This window comes from Corythoichthys intestinalis, chromosome 1, assembly GCF_030265065.1.
Source record: "Corythoichthys intestinalis isolate RoL2023-P3 chromosome 1, ASM3026506v1, whole genome shotgun sequence".
Classification (NCBI taxonomy): domain Eukaryota; kingdom Metazoa; phylum Chordata; class Actinopteri; order Syngnathiformes; family Syngnathidae; genus Corythoichthys; species Corythoichthys intestinalis.
The window spans coordinates 49722290-49743191 of NC_080395.1; the positions used below are offsets into that span (position 1 = coordinate 49722290).

At 40.9% G+C, this 20902-nt stretch overlaps 2 protein-coding genes across 2 annotated transcripts; one reads left to right on the forward strand and one right to left on the reverse strand.

Moving 5' to 3' along the window:
- The first annotated feature begins 2056 nt into the window (after positions 1 to 2056).
- hdc (histidine decarboxylase) lies at positions 2057 to 6057 on the forward strand. Its single transcript, XM_057843819.1, has 12 exons — positions 2057 to 2120; positions 2188 to 2360; positions 2441 to 2554; positions 2863 to 2985; positions 3059 to 3196; positions 3257 to 3400; positions 3470 to 3536; positions 4350 to 4512; positions 4590 to 4680; positions 4747 to 4845; positions 4924 to 5025; positions 5268 to 6057. The coding sequence occupies exons 1-12, from the start codon at positions 2093 to 2095 to the stop codon at positions 5994 to 5996; spliced, it is 1971 nt and encodes a 656-aa protein (XP_057699802.1). The 5' UTR covers positions 2057 to 2092; the 3' UTR covers positions 5997 to 6057.
- Positions 6058 to 7666: 1609 nt separating this feature from the next.
- LOC130927799 (long-chain fatty acid transport protein 2-like) lies at positions 7667 to 20769 on the reverse strand. The gene is made up of 10 exons (XM_057853828.1): positions 20224 to 20769; positions 13144 to 13353; positions 12918 to 13076; positions 12491 to 12615; positions 12222 to 12416; positions 12059 to 12149; positions 11767 to 11965; positions 8892 to 8989; positions 8504 to 8634; positions 7667 to 8377 (listed from the first exon to the last, which is right to left on the reverse strand). Exons 1-10 carry the CDS (start codon positions 20696 to 20698, stop codon positions 8204 to 8206), a joined length of 1857 nt encoding a protein of 618 aa, XP_057709811.1. The 5' UTR covers positions 20699 to 20769; the 3' UTR covers positions 7667 to 8203.
- Positions 20770 to 20902: the final 133 nt, after the last annotated feature.

Below are 20902 nucleotides of genomic sequence, written 5' to 3' on the forward strand. Positions count from 1 at the left end.
AGCAACGGTGTGTGAAAAGCTTGTGAAGAGTTACAGAAAACAATCAAACAATGTGATTTTCTGGGTTTCTTTTCCACATTATGTTTCTCATTGTTGAGATTTACCCATGTTGACAATTACAGGCCTCTCTAATATTTTCAAGTGGGAGAACTTGCACAATTTATATATATATGTATATATATATCAATAACATTCTAAAATTGAAGAAAAAAAAAACAATTATCACAACAATTATCATAACAAAAACATTATTTAACTAATTTACAATGAGATTCATTTCAATTGGGTTGTGAATGCTCATGTTCCAGTGCCATTGACAACACTAGATGTCCAATCCGTTTTGACTGTGAGAGCAATTATTTGCTGCCAGCCTCTCACAGTGTTAGGGCCTCCATCCCCTGAGCCCTGCTCCTCCTCCTTGTTTGTGTGTGTGCGTGCGTGTCTTGATTGCAGGATTGGGCAGATGGGTGAGCCTGGGACCAGGTGCGGTCGATCATCGTTAGCAGCCTACTTAAGCCCGTCCCTGGCATCACTTCATCGCCAGATCAACTACTCTACTTGACGAGTTTGTGACTCTAGCATTTGCTTTGTTCCAAGTGTCGTTGATATTCTACTCACTTTGCCTTGCTTACAGATTCTGTGTTGCTCGCCTGCCTTGACAACTTACCTGGTCACTCAACAACTGCCGCCTGACTTTTTGGACACAGACCATCTTTATATTCTGCAATAAACATTTGTTATCTCTGCCAACTTGCCTCCCTGTCTGCATCTGGGTCCCCCGCTCACTCAGAAACGTAACACACAGTCAAAATGCGTTGTACATTTACCACCGTCGATGGCGGGCAGTGAGTTGAATGGAAGGGTTGAAAGAGTAAAATAATAATAATAAAACAAAATTCCAGACGATGAATGAGAAAAGATTTTTTTTTTTCCAATCACAACCTGTCTTTTTCCAGGACACCTCATTAGAATACAATTCATTCAAATTCTTTTGACATTTGTTTGTTGAGCAATCTTACTGAAGGGTTTCTTTGTATGCAACTCAGTGTAATAACATATCAATCACTGTTATCAATGCACACAAAAAAAAGCTCTACAAAGTACTTTCACTTTGAAGTCACAAGGGGGCACTTGAAGCCTGAACTACGCAATTATATGTGGGGGGGGAGCTTTCATCAGGGTAAGACTTTCAGACATGAGGGAACAAATGAAGGACAATAGGTGCATTGTGTTCTGCCCCATGACATTATTCCTCTCAGGTTTTATGTGTTTTATTTCTCTCACATTTGACATTCAAGGATATTCCGCCACCAATTAAATCAAACGTCTACATGACACTCATAAGGTTAAAGCCAGATTAATTTCAAAGATCACATTCATCACGTTTTGGAGGAATATATATGTGGGATTAAACTCATGACAAATATAGATCTTCATCTATATTACCCTTAAGACTACATGCTGTTCATTTTAAGTGGGATCACTGAGAACATAAAACTATAATAGGGGAAGCACAATGTCAACAACTGAGTGTGTGGACAGCCCAGGTGCTGCTTAGTCTTTTGTGGAAATGAAAAAAGGCAAAGATGAGCTAATACAGGATCGTTTGCGCACACCATTTTCCTGACTTTTAATGTGTGTTGATTCATTGTTCACCAAATATAATTTATTATTTTGTTTGCCCGAAGTCATCATCCTACCACCCTACTGTCGTTTTAAATGCACTGGAACCCAGCCAAAGGCTGAAAATACTTTTTTGAAATCTTTTTTTCCCCTGATGTTAACACTGTTGATTGATAACGGTCGGGAATCCAGTGCTAATTGCTAACTTTTAATACAACCTGTCACTACACAAAGTAATAAAATGTTGACTGCATTACCGCTAAATTAACAAAGTTGGATTAACATTTTGTATCAAATTGCACTCAATGACTGATGTCATGAAAGGATGTTTGTTGTGTGAAGCGCGTCACCACTTTGGGCGTGCTCCAACCAACAGCATCTATATAGATGTGAGGTGATCTCCAGAACTCAACACAGCCAGTTTTTTTTGCAGACCATTCAAGAGCAATCCCACCTCCAGTACACAACCATGCAGGCTGAGGAATATAACCGACGAGGTAATACGTTGTACGTACTTTGTCATATACAGCTGCTAAATCAGTGATATGTAATTTTCCTAACCAGGTAAGGAGTTGGTGGACTACATCACAAAGTATTTGGGCTCCATCCGGGAGAGACGGGTGATTCCAGATGTGAAGCCGGGTTATATGAGGGCGCTACTCCCAGACACTGCCCCCACAGAGCCGGAGAACTGGGAGAGCATATTTGATGACATCGAGAAGGTCATCATGCCAGGAGTAAGTTTCGATTCTGTCGATACTGAAACCTGTAATCGGTGCATGTTATTAAAGCGGGATTGTATTCACACGTGGTGCAGGTGGTCCACTGGCAGAGTCCTTTCATGCATGCCTACTACCCCAGTCTGACTTCGTGGCCTTCCATGCTGGGGGACATGTTGGCGGATGCCATCAACTGTGTTGGTTTTACTTGGGTGAGGAAAGAAAAAGAGGAAGTGTCCCTATTCATTGGTCATTTCAGAATTGGCAAAAAAAAGCCCTGACACTTATGGGTTGTGGTGCAAAATTTGGAGAAGAAAATGCCCAACAATTGTGGAGCAACCCTCTAATATAGCGGCGTTAAATTCATCTTTGTCACGGACCAAATTGTACTTATGGTTTCCTTCATGTCTCTAAGGCTGATCTGGCCCTCAGAGCTTGAGGACCTGTTCTCTAATAGATCAGATCTAATCAATAGATCTAATGGATCTGTTTTTTTTTTTGTTTTTTTTTCACCAAACAGGCCTCCAGTCCCGCATGCACAGAATTGGAAATGAATGTGATGGATTGGCTTTGTAAAGCATTGGGGCTTCCAAATTTCTTCCTCCATTACCACAGTGAGAGCCGGGGAGGAGGTATAATACAGGTAGACCTCGCCTAAGCATCTGGTGACGTCGTAGGCGTCACCAAATGCCAGCATTTTGCAACTCTCCGTATAGAGCACAGTAAGCGAGAGCACACTGGTTGCTCTGCTGGCAGCCAGGAAAGACAAAATTCTGCAGCTGCGAGCCGATTTGGACCATGATATGGATGACTCCGTCTTGAATTCAACACTGGTGGCTTATGCTTCAGATCAGGTCAGTACTCGGACACTAATACTCGGATGCAATTCCAGTAAAATGGTACTGTGTTCTCAGGCACACTCTTCAGTGGAGAAGGCAGGTCAGATCTCGCTGGTGAAGATTCGGTTTCTTCCCACGGATGAGCATCTCTCTCTGAGAGGAGACATGTTGAAAAAGGCGATACAAGAGGACAGGAGGAGAGGACTGGTTCCTTTTCTGGTACTTAAATAAACAGACTGCAGATAATGTGTTGCACTACATTGGTACTTATGTTTTTTATATCCTCAGCTATGTGCCACATTGGGAACCACGGGGGTGTGCGCCTTTGATACTCTCTCCGAATTGGGACCAGTGTGTACGTCTTCATATTTGTCCTCACACATTCTATTAACTCTGTATACACCAGCTATTATGACAAAAGACAACCCCTAGAGCAGTGGTCTCGACCCAGTCCTCCAAGGCCCGCTGTGGGTTGTGGTTTTTGTTCCTGCTGATCCAGCACAGATAGTTGAACCAATGAGATTTCTGCTAAAATAAGCAGAACCTGACTGGAATCAACTGATTGCACTTGTAAAACACCAGATTGCTTTAAAATGTTGGCATTTGTCTGGTTGGAATGAAATCCTGCAACCACAGCGGGCCTTTGAGGACCGAGTTGGAGACCACTGCTCTAGAGTGCTGGCTGATTTAGAGCATTCTGAGTGATATTTTAAGGTCTGTACAATAATGTTTTTCTTTGCTATGTTGACAAATTGAATACAAAATAAAAGACCAAAGGCTCTTCTTTCATCCAAAACAATAAGTTTGTCATTGTTGCTACCTTATTCCATTCTTTCGTAAACAGCAGTAGAACATTAGTTGCTTTCGCAAAAATCCCCTTTTTTGGATAGAAAACCTGAGAAATTTTCTTTTAGCAAATATGTATTTTTTTTTTGCACAACAGTGACTCTAATACTATTTTAATTTAGTTGCAGTCCAGATGCTTGACGAAACATCTGAACAGTGCGTTTCTACCCATCACAAAAAAAAAATGTACCTGAAGACAAGTCATCAATGGGACACAACTTTTCATTCCTGTTGACAACCTTTGGCATCTCTGGTGTTGAACGCGTTAATGATGATCTTTGCAAAGTCAAGCACTGTGTGTTTTTTGGGACACCTTTTACAGGTGCAGAAGAGGGACTTTGGCTCCATGTGGATGCTGCGTATGCTGGCTCAGCATACTTCTGTCCAGAGCTGCGCTGGTCTCTTGAAGGAATTGAATTCGCACACTCGTTTGTCTTCAACCCATCAAAATGGATGATGGTTCATTTTGATTGCACAGCTTTTTGGTGAATTGACATAGTCAATGTGCTGCAGTTATTTTTGGTACTTATCCATTGTTATTTTTTTCCATGTTTGAGTGAAGGGTCAAGGACAAACTGAAACTCCAACAGACATTCAGTGTTGACCCTGTTTATCTCAGACACGAAAATTCCCAAGCAGCCACAGACTTCATGGTACGACCACTTTATGAACATTATGTACAGGTTTCTGGCTGCTCAATTTTGTCTTTTTCATTGCAGCACTGGCAGATTCCACTCAGTCGTCGCTTCCGCTCTCTGAAGCTTTGGTTTGTCATGCGTTCCTTTGGACTGAAAAACCTCCAGGGACACATCAGACATGTAAGCCCAAGTTGATGTTCTTCACAGGACTTAGGATTTTTAATGACAATATTTCTATTAAATCCCCTATCCTTCCAGGGTATTGAGATGGCAAAGCTGCTGGAGTCTTTGATAAGAAGTGACCCGAACTTTGAGGTTCCTGCAAAGAGATATCTTGGTCTGGTTGTTTTCTGTCTCAAGGTGGGTATATCCGTTTTGATTTTAAAGTAGTAAACTATAAACTTTATTAGTTAACTGGAGTTGTTCAACAAGTTCTACAACGGCTAATCATTGTTGAGATGTACAAACTTCCCAGGCGCACCTTGTTCAAAGGTAGGGCAATGTGTTCTTTTTATCACATAAAGGTGAAGGACAGCGTGATTATGATCAAAAACCTTTAACCGCTGAAGAAATTCATTCATTCATTTATATTTCTCCTCCAGGGAGGTAATGCTTTAACCCAAGAACTGCTACGGAGGCTGACACGCTCTGGTGCCATGTACCTCATTCCAGCAGACATTTACACCAAGCGCATCATCCGATTCACCGTGACCTCACAGTACACCACGGCAGATGACATCCGCAGAGACTGGAACTTAATATCCAAAATAGCTTCCAATTTAGTTGCTGAAACACATGCTCCTAATAGTTCTAACATGTCAGGAGGCAGGGGGAAAGGTGATGAGGAGAACGCTGGCGTCAGGCCTCAGGAGACTGAGGAGACGGCACCAAGAATGGACAAAGCCCAAGTAGAGCTTTGGATAGATAAGGCTTGGAATCAATCCAGGAGGCCGATGCGTTCTCTGAGCTGCAACAGCGAGCCGCTGCCATATAGTTACTTCGGTCCAAGAACCGGTTACGCCTTCGAAACAAAGCTGAGCCCTCATGATGAAGTCATCCCCGCGACGACAGAGGTTGCCCTTTCGGGAAAGACGGCAGAGATGCCCTCCAAGCAAATCGTGAAAAAGCTGACCAAGTTTAACAGTGTTCCGAGTTTCTGCAATCAATGGGTGCAGGGGAGCCGTCACCAACTGTGTTGTTCAATAAGAGTGTCACAGGCACCAAAACACTTGAGCTCTACTTGTAGAAGGATAAACTGTACACCTTCAGCCAATGAAAACACAACAGCATCTCTTACTCCAATGGAAACTACTACTGCTCCCAAACTGTGAAAGAATCACTGTGTAAATGTTCCTATTATGTGTAACGTTGCTGTGGCTTAAACCTTTCTTTTCACAATCCAGTGCAGTACCTTTGTGAAATGCAGTTCAGTTCAACTATCAACTGTCAGTCAGTGTAGCTTTTTTTAGATGTAGTACGGGGATTTCCAAATGACTGAATGTAAGGACAGCCTGACACTACAAGATAATCTGGGCATTGAAATCTGGTCGCATGACACATTTCAAGAGAATCGTTTCAGATTATTTTGCAAAATAATCTAAACACTACATGATTAAAATTTGGGGTACTGCACATGATTTTATTCAGATTGAGTCAAACTCAAATTCAGCACGATGAGAGTGACAAATGGGTAAAAGGAACAGAAAGGACAGTTGAGTGGCTGACCTGGTGTGAGTTGAGGCCGACAGCAAATTGTAACGCGTTTGTGTTTTATTGAATTGCTGCATGTTCAATAAAGCGAGTGAATAGCATTGCTGACTCCAGTCCTTCTTGTCCTCTTGCAAGAGCAATACAGCAAAAAATCAAGTACACCATGAAATGACTCCAAAACACTTATGTGGACAACTAGTGGGTTGTGCAGTCATCTTGCTGAGAAAAAAAATCTAATATTACATGACAGTTGTTTTTAAATGGAATGCCCTGAACTATTTTCTTTCACAACATGGAATAACTCTGCCGACACCTACTGTATCAAAGATGTCTGTCAGCATCGGCAATACCCATGCCTTGCATCAAAATAATAACTGTCTAAAAATAAATTTTAAAAAAATAGCCCTCTTTCTCCCAGTCGCCATCTGCTGTGCTTCAAACGTAGCCCGATCCAGATCAATATCAAACATTTTTTAAATTGCTTGGGACGGTTCTGATTGCTTCCGAGCAAATCGGCAGGATTTAGGTCAACTTTTTGAACGCTTACATTGGAAAATACTTCCAGACTATCACTGCCGAACTAGAGGCAGCCCCCCCAATTCTTGGGAGAGTCTATACATAGCCAGAGTAGTAGTAGCTAACACTGATGTAAATCAAATACCAGAACATCACATCCCCAAATTTGAGCCTTGATAATATTGCCACTCAAAGTCCCTGGCGTGATGGCGGTTCAGGAGAGATGAAGGCTGTATTGCCTACCAAATTATGTGTCTGCCTCTCCTGGTAAAGCCACTCCTCCCTACAAATAATTGCTGCAACATCATTCTAGAACCGCCTATGCACTGGCTTGTCACCGGGATTTCTATACACCGTAACGATAGGGCGTAGCTACCATACTCATGACCTGTAGAGAAGTACAGTATTTTCCACACTATAAGGCGCACTTAAAAGCCTTAAATTTTCTCAAAAGCCGACAGTGTACCTTATAATCTGGTGCACCTTATATATGAATCAATATTGAGCCGCAACAGTTTTTTTTTTACAACAGATTTTTATAAATTTGCAAACTAAAAACGGGCTTACAAAATTGCACCATTATAATAAGAAAACCATAAATAACACTCTCCATCATAATATACAAAATCTTACTTACAAATAGACAAAAAATTCCCCCCAAAATTTGAATAAATAGTTTTATATTTGATAATTCAACATAAGCAGCAGGTATAGTCATAGCCGTTTTTGGCCTTTATACATGCTCTGGTCAAATACAGTGCATACATTGCAAAACAGTGGAAAAATTGTAACCCATCTAACACAAAAAGGGTGACTGTGGAAAAGAAAAAAGTTCCCCTCCACTATGTGATATAAATGTTGCACTACATGTTTTACCTTGCTGTTGTGTTGTTTTGTTGACATTCCCTTTAGCGCAGCACCGTCTAATGGATGCATAAAATAACCCCAGCCTCTACTGTAGCGTTTATTCTATGCACCTTATAATGTGGTGCGCCTTATATATGGAAAAAGTTTTAAAATATGTCATTCATTGAAGGTGCGCCTTATAATCCGGTGTGCCTTATAGTGCGGAAAATACAGTACATATTTGCAATTACATGGCGTAATTAAAAAATCAAAATAAAAACTCAGCATCAGTTTCTTTTAAAAGAAGATTTTATCTAAAACAAACAGTACCTTATTTAAAAATGTTCAAGAAAAATATACTACAACAAAACATATTGTTTTTTATGCTTTAAAATGAATTAATATGCTCTGCTGCATGTGTTCACAATCACTGTGTGGCTCATTCTATACATTTCATTTAAGGACACTAAAGTTTGATTCTTCCCTCTGCTATGGAGTTGAATATCTGCTGGGTCATGGGGACGTAACCTTGATTGTCCTCCAGGAAAAGCAAACGATCCTGAATGGCCTCAGGGTTAAAGCCCTCTTCAGCCAGCTTGACTTTCATCTGCTTGTATGTCCCAGTCACCTGCAGCGCATTCTGCGGAACAATAAATAAGGACATTGTCAATTACTTTTGAGCAAGTTTACGTTTTTCAATTGCATTTCATGTGTGGAGGGAAGTAACGAATATTTCATAAGTACTGTCAGTAGGCGCAACATGTACCTGAATGCGGATAAAGCGTGGTCTCGCGTAACTTGGAAGGTAGCTTTTGACATGGTGATACACAGCTTTGCCATCAAAGTCCATGTTTTCTTTCAGGGTCAGTGCTGCCATTCCAATTCTTCCCTCGTGTCCTAATAGGAAGAGCAGAAGATCAAGGTCATATAGAAAGTAACAAAGGTGATTAAAAAGGTTGTACGTGTAACAATGTACAGTATTTCAAATGGTATTTCTGGTTATTTTTGTCTTGAATATCCAAGGCTGACAAGGTTCACAGCTATGTTTGTCAATGATTGATGAAGGCTGAATCGAGATTGAGAGGGTATGCAGCACTAGAACGATTCAAAATGGATTCATCATGGTCATGATGATGATGACAACTTCATTTTACCTGGCACCTTCACACCGTAGACATTAACCTCTTCAATGCATTCCAGCATGAGCAAATGATCAGCTATTTCGGTGGTTGCTACATTTTCTCCTTTCCATCTGTGATTCATTGTAAAAGAAAGAACAGACCAATTGCATTTGCGTTTCTTTCACTGGGAAGAAATAATTGATAGATAATTGAATGATAATACATTTTTCATTAACATTGTGGTCCCACCTTCCCGCTAATTAAACCCCAACTGGATAAGACATAAGAATTAGGGGTGTTAGGGTTCACGTGGATGTATTGAACCGTTTTGGATTTGCAAGTTCGTTTTGCATACCCGTTTCAGTTCTATGCATTTTTTTCCCCATAAAATGTATTATTAGCATGAACTAGTGAGCGAGTAGCTTGAAAACATGACAAATTATATCATGACGAATGGAATGCAAGGCAAATTTACGTATTTGTAAAACACATTTCAACACAAAGCAAAACAATTTGCCTCAGCTCATATTAAAATCATCAAGAAACAATTTAAACAAAAACAATCATTTAAGAAATAAAAATAAAAACACAAATCAAAAGATGTGAAACTGTTATTTAAAAGCTAGTAGACCTTCCTAATTGACCACTGTTGGGCCAGCCAACTTCGAGCAGCAGGTGGTGCGACGGCCGGCAGATTCTACCACCGGAACACTTTTTGATATTCCCATTAAACTTTCCAATGGACAAAGGCAAGTGGATAAATCCAAAATTGTATTGACATTGCTGCACAGATATGTTCATCCACTTAAAACAGTACCATCCATCAATCGATGTTGCATCTACAGTAAACGTAAGAAAATCAGCTACATATTGTCACTGCAACCAGATCTGTGCTTTCTGCAGAAAATGTTCAGGCTGCTACTGCTAAGTGTTCAAAATTTATAGTTTCCCTTGTTAATTTATAATTTAATTTTTATAACTGTTACTATTTAATCTTTGTATTATTCTTTTTTAAAATATTATTAATTTTTTAAAACTGTATTTTATTCGAAGTATCCCCAAACGGGTCGCTTTATATTTATTAACACAAGTTCTATTATTTACATTAAAAAAAAAAAAAAAAATTTTTTAATCAAGGATTTTCTCCCCCCTTTTTTCATACTGAAAATTACAAGCACTTCAAGTAACCGGATGGAAAAAATATTTTGGTGTACCTTTACTCCCCCCTAACCCAGTAATAAACTAGGCATGTCTGTGGCATATCGTTGCTAGAGCGTCAACGCACCACTGACGCCGACCCCAATAGCGTACCGCACAACGTGACAACGGCATCATAATGCGGAATTGCGTCAACAAAGACACGCCCTTGCATAAAATCCATGTTATTTCTGCTTGTTTTCTCCGGTAATCTTTCAAAAAAGAACATGCCGAGTAAACACTGCTGCTATGGACCTTGTAAAAACGACTCCAGACAGTATGACAAAAGCGCTTTGAGCGCCTTGAAAGGTGGAAAAGCGCTATATAAGTATAACACCATTTACCATATGAAGAATGTTTTCTACATACGTTTCCCGAAACCAAAAACTCGGGAGGAAAAAATGTGAAGAATGGATCAACTTGCGCAGACGTCCAAAAGACGAGTTTAATGCCAGCAAGGTGAAGCCATTCACATTTCATAAGCAGTAAACATTTTGTTGGGGGCCATGGTCCTACAGAGTACGAAAAGATAAGTCATTTTTATATTTTTACTTATTTTTTAGCGTGGTGTATTGCCGTGCTGCTCCTGTCTGACAATGAATGACCTGAAAAAAATTAAAATGGTATCTGATTGCCACTGTTGTGACTTTTCTGTTGTAAAAAAAACAACTTTATTAAGAAGGAAGTGTAAATAAATTATAGAATTAAGATTTGTCTCTAAATTAAAAGTGTTTGTTGGCTGTCACTAAGTAGCATTTGCGATCGCTACACAAAAATAGCAATGTAAATTACCCCCAAGAACGGTCAGACACTTAAGACAACCAGAGGATATTATATATAAGAAAGACAGGGCATATGGTGGTAAAGGATAGATTGTTTAAACAAGAGACTTTCATTGTCAGTGGCGATAAAAAAGCTACCTCTAGATCAGGTCGGCTCTATTTCCCGTCTTTTTCAGCCCTCGACACTCAAGCCATCTCTTCTACTGTTCTCCCACATCTTTACCAGTGAATTTGGCAACAGAGACAGAATTGGTAGGGTTACCTCAGTAAACATCTAGTTCGTACGCTATTTCCATGCATTTATTATTAGGGCCAAACAGGAGGTGGACAAGCCTAGCAACAATTGCAAACGTCATAAATGTTAATGAGCAAAAGTGACGTGTTGCTTGCGGTACACCATTGCCACAGGACGCATTATACGAGCAGAGTGTCTGTGGAGCGGCTCGATCGGTTCACGTGAGGATTAGCAGGTATTTAAAGTTAATAATACAACAGCCTTTCAGACCCTGCGTATTGGTCAGCTTTACTTCTGAAAGAAATAAGAAAAAAAGAAATCCTGTGCTAAAGAGAAAAACAATGGCAATGACAAAGATTTTAACATGTATTTTATAAATAAAATGCCTCAAAGAATCATTTTTTCCCCTAATGAACTATTTTCAAAAGCTTTATTGATGGATTTTCTCAAGTTAGAGTCCCACCAGAAATTAATAAAATTGCATATTATTTTGAAAAACTCCCGGATCCACCGTATTTTTACACGAGTGACTTCTGGTCTTCAAATCCTACCTAGTAGAATTGACACAGAAGGGTCGCGTCTCGTGTCAAATAATAAACTCGGCCGCGTTTCACTGCGTTGACGCGGGGGCAACGCTGATGCGCAGTGTGTATTCCGGCCTTGATAAGATCCAGCGTTAGTTTCAATCACTGACCTGAAAGTGTCTCCGATGCGGTCTTGAAAGTAAATAAACCCCTCGTTATCTATCCTTAGCAGATCCCCGCTGTTAAAGTACATGTCTCCTTTCACAAACACATCCTTCAGCTTCTTCTTTTCAGTCTGCTGCTTGTTCTTGGCATAGCCCGAGAATGGGGTTCTCACTCCAATTTTGGACACCAACAGACCTGTTTCGCCTTTGGTTGAAAGTGAAATGTTGTTGGTTTTTTGTGGAAAGGAAGAAAGAAAGGTAATTGGAAGGACTTTCACTTTCTGTACACATAATTCACCTCTGGGCACTTCAATGCAAAACCCTCTGGAGTCTCTGACTGGCTCCTCTTTCTCTGTGTCGTACCTTATGAGGGCATAGGGACATCCAATCTGGATTTTTTTAAAAAGCATTTATTTATGACCATTTCTTACTTGATTTATTACAAGTGATTCACTTCTTACTTTGTGAAGGAAATTCTCTTTTCCAATGGCTCCAATTTTCCCGATGTAGTTGACAAAGCCAACATTTCCTTCGGTGGCTCCGTAGCACTCACAAATGCAAATATTCCCAAACCTTTGCAGAAAGTCGGCCCAGGTATCTGATCGGATCCCGTTTCCCATTGCAACTCTTACTTTATGATGCTTGTCATTGTCACTCTAGGGGGGAGAGAACGAGATAGGATTTGTGAAAATAACATATTTTCAGCAACAACATAGCATTTGAGTACTACCTGTGGTGTGTTGCAGAGGTATCGCATGATCTCTCCTATATACTGAATTACGGTAATATTGTACTTCCTGCAGTCATTCCAGAAACTCGATGCAGAGAATTTACGTTTTAATACAACGGTAATACCTAGAGATGAAGAAGTACATGTTGAAGTAACATACAGACCAGTCAAGTAATGGTTGTAAAGTAAGGAAGTTTGGGACTTTGAAATACAAACAGTAGCCTAGAGGCCAACACTTGTTGTTTAAGGTCATAAACCTCTTAGTTAAGCCGATAATAAACCTAGTGTCACTGTTGGAATTTAGCAAGTGTGTTGTCAAAACAAAACTGTGTTTAACTAAAGATCTCCACTGTATCTATTGTGTTTTTTATGCCTTTTGAGACTCTTATGATGAACGGCAATAGAAATAAAGTTGACATGAGTTAACCTTTTTCTATGGCTCCGCACAATCCCATGAGAAAGCCAGAACTGTGGTAAAGAGGCAGGTAGATGTAGATGATGTCATCTGAGCGTACGCCAGCAAATGATTGCAGAAAGCTTGCCATCCATATCCTCTCGTGATTAATTACTGCTGCCTTGGGAAGACCTATATTATGACATTGCAAATACAGTTACATTTGGGATGTAAAGGTTAATAAGAAAAAACAGTTTACCTGTGGTCCCTGAGGTGTAAATATACAACGCAGGGCTCTTGAGGTTAACGTCAGCCCTCAAATGAGGTGAAGCAGGCTGGTCGGAGGCCTGACGAATTTTGTCCGACAGACACTCAATGCCCTCTGACTCGTCGCCTTCACCGAGGATGAAAACGCGGACCCCCTGTTCCTTCAGGCTGGGTAACACCTCTTCGACAGCCTCTCGTAGTTCTGTAACAATATTTGAAATCCTGATGTAATTTTTTTAATTTGTTATCGGGACTAAACAAACTAATAAAATATCGTAGAACCACTCTAACATTTGTAATGATTTACAACGCTGTTAATGTAATAAAAAAAAGAAAAAACATTTAAATAAAAAATGCTGGCTTTATTTATAACTCGATGAATCTGAAATCATTTTTGAAAATGTTTTTCAGGTCTATGAGTATCTCTAAAAGACTTGGTACAAACAGCAAAATATAGATGACGAATACAATTACTCTCAGGAAGAGACTTAAAACTTGACTGAATTTATCACAGCTAAATTTACACTAGTTAGCATACTATCATGTACTTGATTTATAATCTTACTGCTGTAATTAGATTTATTGTGAAAATTGAATTAGTATTAATTTGGGGGGGTGACAATATATCACTACGGAAATATAACACAATAATTTGTATCCCAATAAGACATCTATATACTTCCACCAAAAATCTGTAAATTTTAATTAAAAAAGGGCACTGTTTAGTAAGGGAACCAACAGGTTGCTACCAAAATTTTCCACTAGACCAAATGTTTCCATATGAAATGTGTCTATAGCCCTTTTTCAGATATACGCTGAACTCTGGTTAAATCCCGGGATTTAAACGGGTAGCCCTTATGTCTGAAAGCAATTTCAGGGTTAACTGACACGTAGATGACACGGACATTAACCGGGTCGCGTTCTAATAAAATATCCGGGACTTACCCAGGATGCAGCATGTGTGGAAGCTAGCCGATTTAGAGAGATATGAGTCTTAAAGGGGCTTATAGCCGCTTTTGCACTGTAGGAACTATCCGCAGTTCCTCGAACTTTTGGGGGGCGGATGACGTAATTTTGCGTGTTCGGATATGTAGGAACTAGGGACGAGGAACTCAAATTCCGAGAACCATTTTAGCCCTTACTCTGAAGTAGGGACTTTCAGTGGGGCCGCAGGAACTATATTACGTAGCTCTTTGGTGATTTGCTGAAATCAGCAGCTACGCCCCTTACATACTCACGCATCTCTCTCATGGAGCCACCATTTTTTAATTAAAAAAAAAACTACCCTGCTGTAATTCAGTGCTGTTACTGTGTTGTTACAAGTCGCAAAAATCATGGCGCCAGGAAATTCTCTGTCGAGCGACGAAGAGGTAAAAGCCCTCCTTGCTATTTATTCAACTGCAAGCATCCAAAGAGGACTTGAGGGGTCACAACGGAACATAAAAATATTTGTCGAGATAAGCTCATATCTCGAAAAGGCAGGGATTTATCTGAGTGCAAAACAATGAAAGGATAAGCTGAAGAAACTGAAATACGTAGAATCTCTGAAACAGATCTCCTCGAGAGCAGTGATGTTTTGGGGCTGTGGTTGGGCAACACGGACTTTCAACTCCCTCCACAGATTTTCTATGGGGTTGAGATCTAAAGACTGGCTAGGCCACTCCAGGACCTTGAAATGCTTCTTACGAAGCCACTCCTTTGTTGCCCTGGCTGTGTGTTTGGGATCATTGTCATGCTGAAAGACCCAGGCACGTCTCATCTTCAATGCCCTTGCTGATGGAAGGAGATTTTCACTCAAAATCTCTCGATACATCGCCCCATTCATTCTTTCCTTTACACAGATCGGTCGTCCTGGTCCCTTTGCAGAAAAACAGCCTCAAAGCATGATCTTTCCACCCCCATGCTTCACAGTGGGTGTGGTGTTCTTCGGATGCATTCAGTATTCTTTCTCCTCCAAACACAAGAAACTGTGTTTCTACCAAAAAGTTTTATTTTGGTTTCATCTGACTATAAGACATTCTCCCAGTCCTCTTCTGGATCATCCAAATGCTCTCTAGCGAACCGCAGATGGGCCTGGACGTGTACTTTCTTCAGCAGGGGGACACGTCTGGCAGTGCAGGATTTGAGTCCCTGACTTGCATTGTGTTACTGATAGTAGCCTTTGTTACTGTGGTCCCAGCTCTCTGTAGGTAATTCACTAGGTCCCCCAGTGTGGTTCTGGGAGTTTTGCTCACTGTTCTTGTTATCATTTTGACGCCACGGGGTGAGATCTTGCATGGAGCCCCAGATCGAGGGAAATTATCAGTGGTCTTGTATGTCTTCCATTTTCTAATAATTGCTCCCACAGTTGAATTCTTTACACCAATCGTTTTACCTATTGCAGATTCAGTCTTCCCAGCCTGAGGCAGGTCTACAATTTTGTCTTTGGTGTCCTTCGACAGCTCTTTGGTCTTGGCCATAGTGGAGTTTGGAGTGTGACTGACTGAAATTGTGGACAGATGGCTTTTATACCGATAATGAGTTAAAACAGGTGCCATTAAAACAGGTAACGAGTTTCGTTAGAAGAAGTTAGACACAACATGTTGATGACCCTGAAACACAGTGTCAGCTATAAAAGTAGCTTACAAGAATATTTATAGTAATATGCTTAGGACAGTTATACTTTTCGCCAAGATCGTCATCCATTGAATATTGTACGCCCGCTGTTGGGTTGCCAATGTAGTTACCCTTGTCAAAAATTGTAACCCCTGGGCAGATTCCCGGCGCTGCACTGATTTGCTTGATTTCCATGTTAAGTTGATGTATATACAAAGTTTTAAAACATGGCCCATCCTTAAAAAAAAAAAAAAAAATCTTCTGTCGTATAACGGAACATGCGTACTGAACGTAAAAATATGTCATTGTTTTATTGTAAACATGTTTTACTGTTTTACTCGTAGGATGACCTATAACTGTTATTATTATTATTCAAGTCCTGTATGGAGTTTCTCCAGTTTAATAAACGTCAAAGTCCAAAATATATAACTGTGGTTCTTTTCTGGCTTCAATTAATTGTTTAAATCTACATAACTCATAACTAATGTGTGTGGGTCCTTGCTCCCGCGGCCAGGGTATACAATTTCTGACGGGGGGGGGGGGGGGGGGGGTCCATTTGTAAGACACCGGTGGTGGCTCTGTTGTACAAATAGCCTCTTTAGTGGGGCAAATAGAAACTCTGCTCACTATTTTGGCGGTGCTCTCTGGCGGATATGTATCATGCCTCTTCGGTCCTCAGGTGGTTTTGGCCAAGCAAAGCAAATGACCGTCTGAGGTGCTCGTCACATGATCAGTTCGAAAAATAATTTTGGGATGATGTGCGCCCAGTGCAGTTGTAGAAGTCCATTTCTCTTAACCAATAGTTTATTTTGGTAGCGTCTTGTAACTTAACTGAAATGCTCTTTATCCAAGTAAAAGTAACAAACCAAAAGACTCAAAAACGTATTCACAATGGAACAAACAAAATTAGTACACTTCTTTAGAGCACAATGCACTAAGCCACAGTCAAAAACTGTTCTGCCCTCCTAACTACCAGCCCGTTTCATGATTAATTGTTATTTTAAGTGTACCGGGGCTGACTCAAGGTCAGTGGAAAGAAACGTTTGACAGCCCCTAGTGACAAGGAGTAACATTACAATAATACCAAAAATCAGGAATATGTCTGATAATTTTGACCCATGACAAAAATATCTTTTTTGTTCATTTCATTCATTTTAGCTGTTTGTGTTATTGCTTTGCAACTTTATTAGACAACATTTTACAGGAAAACTCTATAATTTAAAATCATATACAGGTACAGTGATACCTCGACATACGATCGCTTCGACATACGATCGCTTCGACACACAATCTTTTCGACATTCGACGTAAAATTTGACTCGCCATTTGTTTCTACATCCGACAACATGCTCGAAATACGACGATATATGAAAGCACCCCAGTTACTTTTATTTTCCCGCAAGACTGACACACACTGGATTTTCTTGTGACAGAAATCAACATGGCTTCCAAGAATGTTAGTGCAGGTGGTGGAAAGAAAAGGAAAAGGTGATGCTTACCATTTACATGTAGATGGATATAATACAAAAATATGAGTGTGGGGTGCGAATCCGTGATATGGCTCAACAATACAGCCGTAGACCGTCTATCAAGGCGGTCCTCCTCCGTTTGCCAGTCTTTATAAGTTAAGGAGGCAATTATTATTTTGCTAACATCGCCTAAGAAATCGCCAGCTTCGTCAGGTTTCTAATCATTTATTCCACCAACTTGTGCAACACAACAGCCTAGTGTCCCCCGCAGTACCTAAACAAAGTGAAAGTTAAGCCTGAGTTATACTCCCGCGTTGCAGTGACGGCGTAGCGACTACGGCGTCATTCGACATTCGATAGTTCTGCGGTGAGGGAACGCGTTGTTCTGTAATCCACCGCCAAGCCACTAGAGGGATGTGGCGTTATGTTTGTACGGTTTTGGGGCATGCTTGTTTACTTCCGCTAGTCGGAGAAAAAATAAACAATGCAAGATGGAACTCTTGAAAGTAAATATTCTGCTCATCAACACTGAATAAATATTGAACATACAAATGTTGACGGGCAGGCGACGCAGAAGACGGTTTCGAGGCGGTCTGGCCGACTTTTGATGCCGCACAGAGAGTTTTAAAGACTTGGGTGGAGAGAGCTAGCTGTGGCGGCTAGCTTCAAACTGGCGTCAAGCACTGCGTTCAAGGTCTGCAAAGCCCTCCAGCCTGATTTGTTTGCCGTGTCCTACAACCAGCCACTGGGAAGCCATAGCAGATTTCTGGCGTCTAGGGAACTTCCCAAACTGTGTTGGGAGGCTTGCTCATAAAAAGCACCGAGGCACTCTCAATCAGTGATGATGTATTGTGTGTGTGAACTGTCTGTTATTGAAAATTAAAGATCAAAACAACTCTTTTGACACCAAATCTGTGCTTTATTCTTCATATACTTGAAACATATGTACACATTAAATGATGAAGTGCACCAACCAAAAATACGACATAAAGTGATAAAAAGTTGGCAGTTTTTGGCCGACTGGGTCACCGCTTCGTGTGGCCACTCGATTCCGAACACCCACGTCTCGGTGGTTCTTCCATTTTTTTTTTTCCGATCGCCGACCTTGCCATTTGGCAATCACAATAATAATGTCTTGACGAGACTTGCTCTTCGATGATACTCCCGTCGGCTTGGTGCATTTTTGCTTGTAGAAAATAATGTTTGATTCTATTCTACAATGGCGGTGTTTTCGCGGTAAACCAGAAACAACAGTCTGAGCGGACCAATCACAGTCCGTTTTCGCTACGTCATACGCGTCTACGCGACGCGAAGGTTAGAAAAATCGAGAGGCGCGCGTCAGGCTACGGCGTAGGGTCGTAACTCGATTCTTCCTTGACGGCGTAGGTCTGACGCGGAAGTATAACTCGGCCTTAAGGCTCACTCCGTTGAGTCAGCCTCGCGATGCGTTCAGGTACACCATGAAAACACATTCGCCACATTAGAACCCGGTTTGTTATATTATTACAGGTTTTATTATTATTATTACTCTTATTATTCCAATTTTTATTCAAAATGTATTTGGTTTTTCGCTTTGTAATTGATATTTGCAATAGTAACATCAGTATTCATTAAGAATTTAGAATAGGTTTTATAGCTGTGGAACAAATTAATGGAATTATAATGCATTCTACATACGACCATTTCGACTTACAAACAAGGTCCTGGAACGAATTAACTTCGTATGCAGAGGTACCACTGTATAGACCCTACTCACCTACGTCACAAAATGGGCGTGTCGCTGTTTCCGGCCGCCATATTGTACCTCTTTTTCAGACCTAATCTCATTGTTTTCTATTAGTCGAGCAAGTTATAGAGCAATTCATGGAAGCCCCGGTGTTATCTGACGCTGTAAACTCATTGGATCCGTTGCATAAAAGGCGTTACGTGGAAAAGCTTCAGTTTATCCATTCGCCAGATCCGTATTTGATGCCTAAATCGATGTTTTTCGACCCGCTGGCTTCGCCTGACATCTGATACCCACACAAAATCAGCCTATTCTCACGAAAGTTTGAAAAACTTTAAGAGCTTGGAGGCTTATAAATGCTACGTTGCTGGTTAGGTGAAACACGTCCTCGTACACGAAAATTCGGCAGGAATCTTGTGCTCGGAAGGTGAGTTACGAAATTTTCAATTGAAAATCTTTTGTTCTTGCTAACATCCACTGTCAAGTCTAATGTATTTCATGTCATTTGTCAATGGAGCTAGGGCTTTTAATGTTTATATGGTTTAGCGATAGCACTAACTACATACATACGTGTATGTTGTCGGCGATTAGCCTAGCAATGATCTTAATTGTGGTTGTCAGCCCGAAACCCTCTAAATATATATTAAATGCATCTTACCAGATATAAAATGACTACTACATAATCTGTGGTAGTCGTTTGGAGCCCAGTTGTCTCGTCGAATTGCAGCAGTCAATCGCGGCCTCCTCTTCGTGTCTCTCGGAATACGGTAAAAATTCAAGTCTCTCCGTCTATCTTCTCTGTTTTTGCAACCGACCGCCACACACGACTTCACCATTTTGAGTATTAATGTTGACGAGCAGTAAAACGTGCAATAATAGGAAGAATTTACGAAGCGCTAATGCATTTCTATGGCGAGTATGCGGACATCATGGCGCGGGGGCGTGGCTGTGACGTCACGTGAGTAGGGTCTATAGGAAAGTCAATTACATGCAATGATACGTTTTGGCCACCATGGGGGGCCTGCCCTCACCAACAAATCCGCTTATGTCGCCATATTGTGAGGTAATCGTTATCGTGAGCCTTTTATCGCACATTTTATCAGGAGGTACACAGAGGTTCCCGACCCTAGATTAATAAACATTTCTAATTCGATTATGACTTCATACAACATTTTGGAAATATTTTAAGTGCCTAAGCACACCTTTAAAAGCACGAACACTTTTGTGACTTTGTGCCGGTACAGTCTGTGGCTTGTAGTCTTGCTAATGTTGTGAAACTTACCAGCCACTGCGAGCAGAACCTTGGCGTCACAGCACGAGAAGCAGTGCAGTAGTGACTTGGAGCGTATGTTGTAGTTAAGAAGAGCAGCAGTACATCCCAGCTTGGCCAGGCCGAGCCAGAGCCATACGAAAAGTGGCTCGTTGCCCACAAACACGGCCGCCGTGTCGCCTGGCTTCAGAAAACTGGAAAGTGCCGCGGCCACACGGTTGCTCTCCTGGTCGGCTTGCTTGTACGTGTAGCAGTTCTCCTCGAACACGATGAACTTCTTGTGCGGCTGTTTGGCCACATTGTCCAAGAAACGGTCGAGAATGCTGTAGAAGGGTTTCCTCGAGGTGAATTTGGAGAGCAGGGTGGAGATTTTAATGCCGATGATTGCATAACGCAGATCGTGCAAAATGTAAGGATTTCTCCAGTAAAGAAAGAAGGGAACAATGGCCAAGCCTGACAATGCGGTGTATAAAATATAGGCAAGCATGTTGGAAAAATGGAGAGTGTTTTTTTTTTTGCAGTGACAACGGGCATTATAGACTCGATTGTTTACGCCCATTGAACTTTGTTTTGAGGACATTTTCTTCTTCTGCGGCTGAATGATGGCAGACCGCACAGACTAGTAAAAATCTTTCATGCACGTAAGGTTTTTTTTTTTTTGTGGAAAGGGGCACTACTTCTCTAGGTAATA

Excerpts from the sequence above, each read along its gene's own strand:
- hdc (XM_057843819.1), top strand. The coding sequence starts at position 2,093 with ATGCAGGCTGAGGAATATAACCGACGAG. Across the intron at positions 2,361-2,440 it reads AGAAGGTCATCATGCCAGGA|GTGGTCCACTGGCAGAGTCC; the intron begins GTAAGTTTCGAT and ends CACGTGGTGCAG. Across the intron at positions 3,197-3,256 it reads TGGCTTATGCTTCAGATCAG|GCACACTCTTCAGTGGAGAA; the intron begins GTCAGTACTCGG and ends CTGTGTTCTCAG.
- LOC130927799 (XM_057853828.1), bottom strand. The coding sequence starts at position 20,698 with ATGCTTGCCTATATTTTATACACCGCATTGTCAGGCTTGGCCATTGTT. Across the intron at positions 12,417-12,490 it reads ACCTCTGCAACACACCACAG|AGTGACAATGACAAGCATCA; the intron begins GTAGTACTCAAA and ends TCTCCCCCCTAG. Across the intron at positions 8,635-8,891 it reads CTACGGTGTGAAGGTGCCAG|GACACGAGGGAAGAATTGGA; the intron begins GTAAAATGAAGT and ends TCTTCCTATTAG.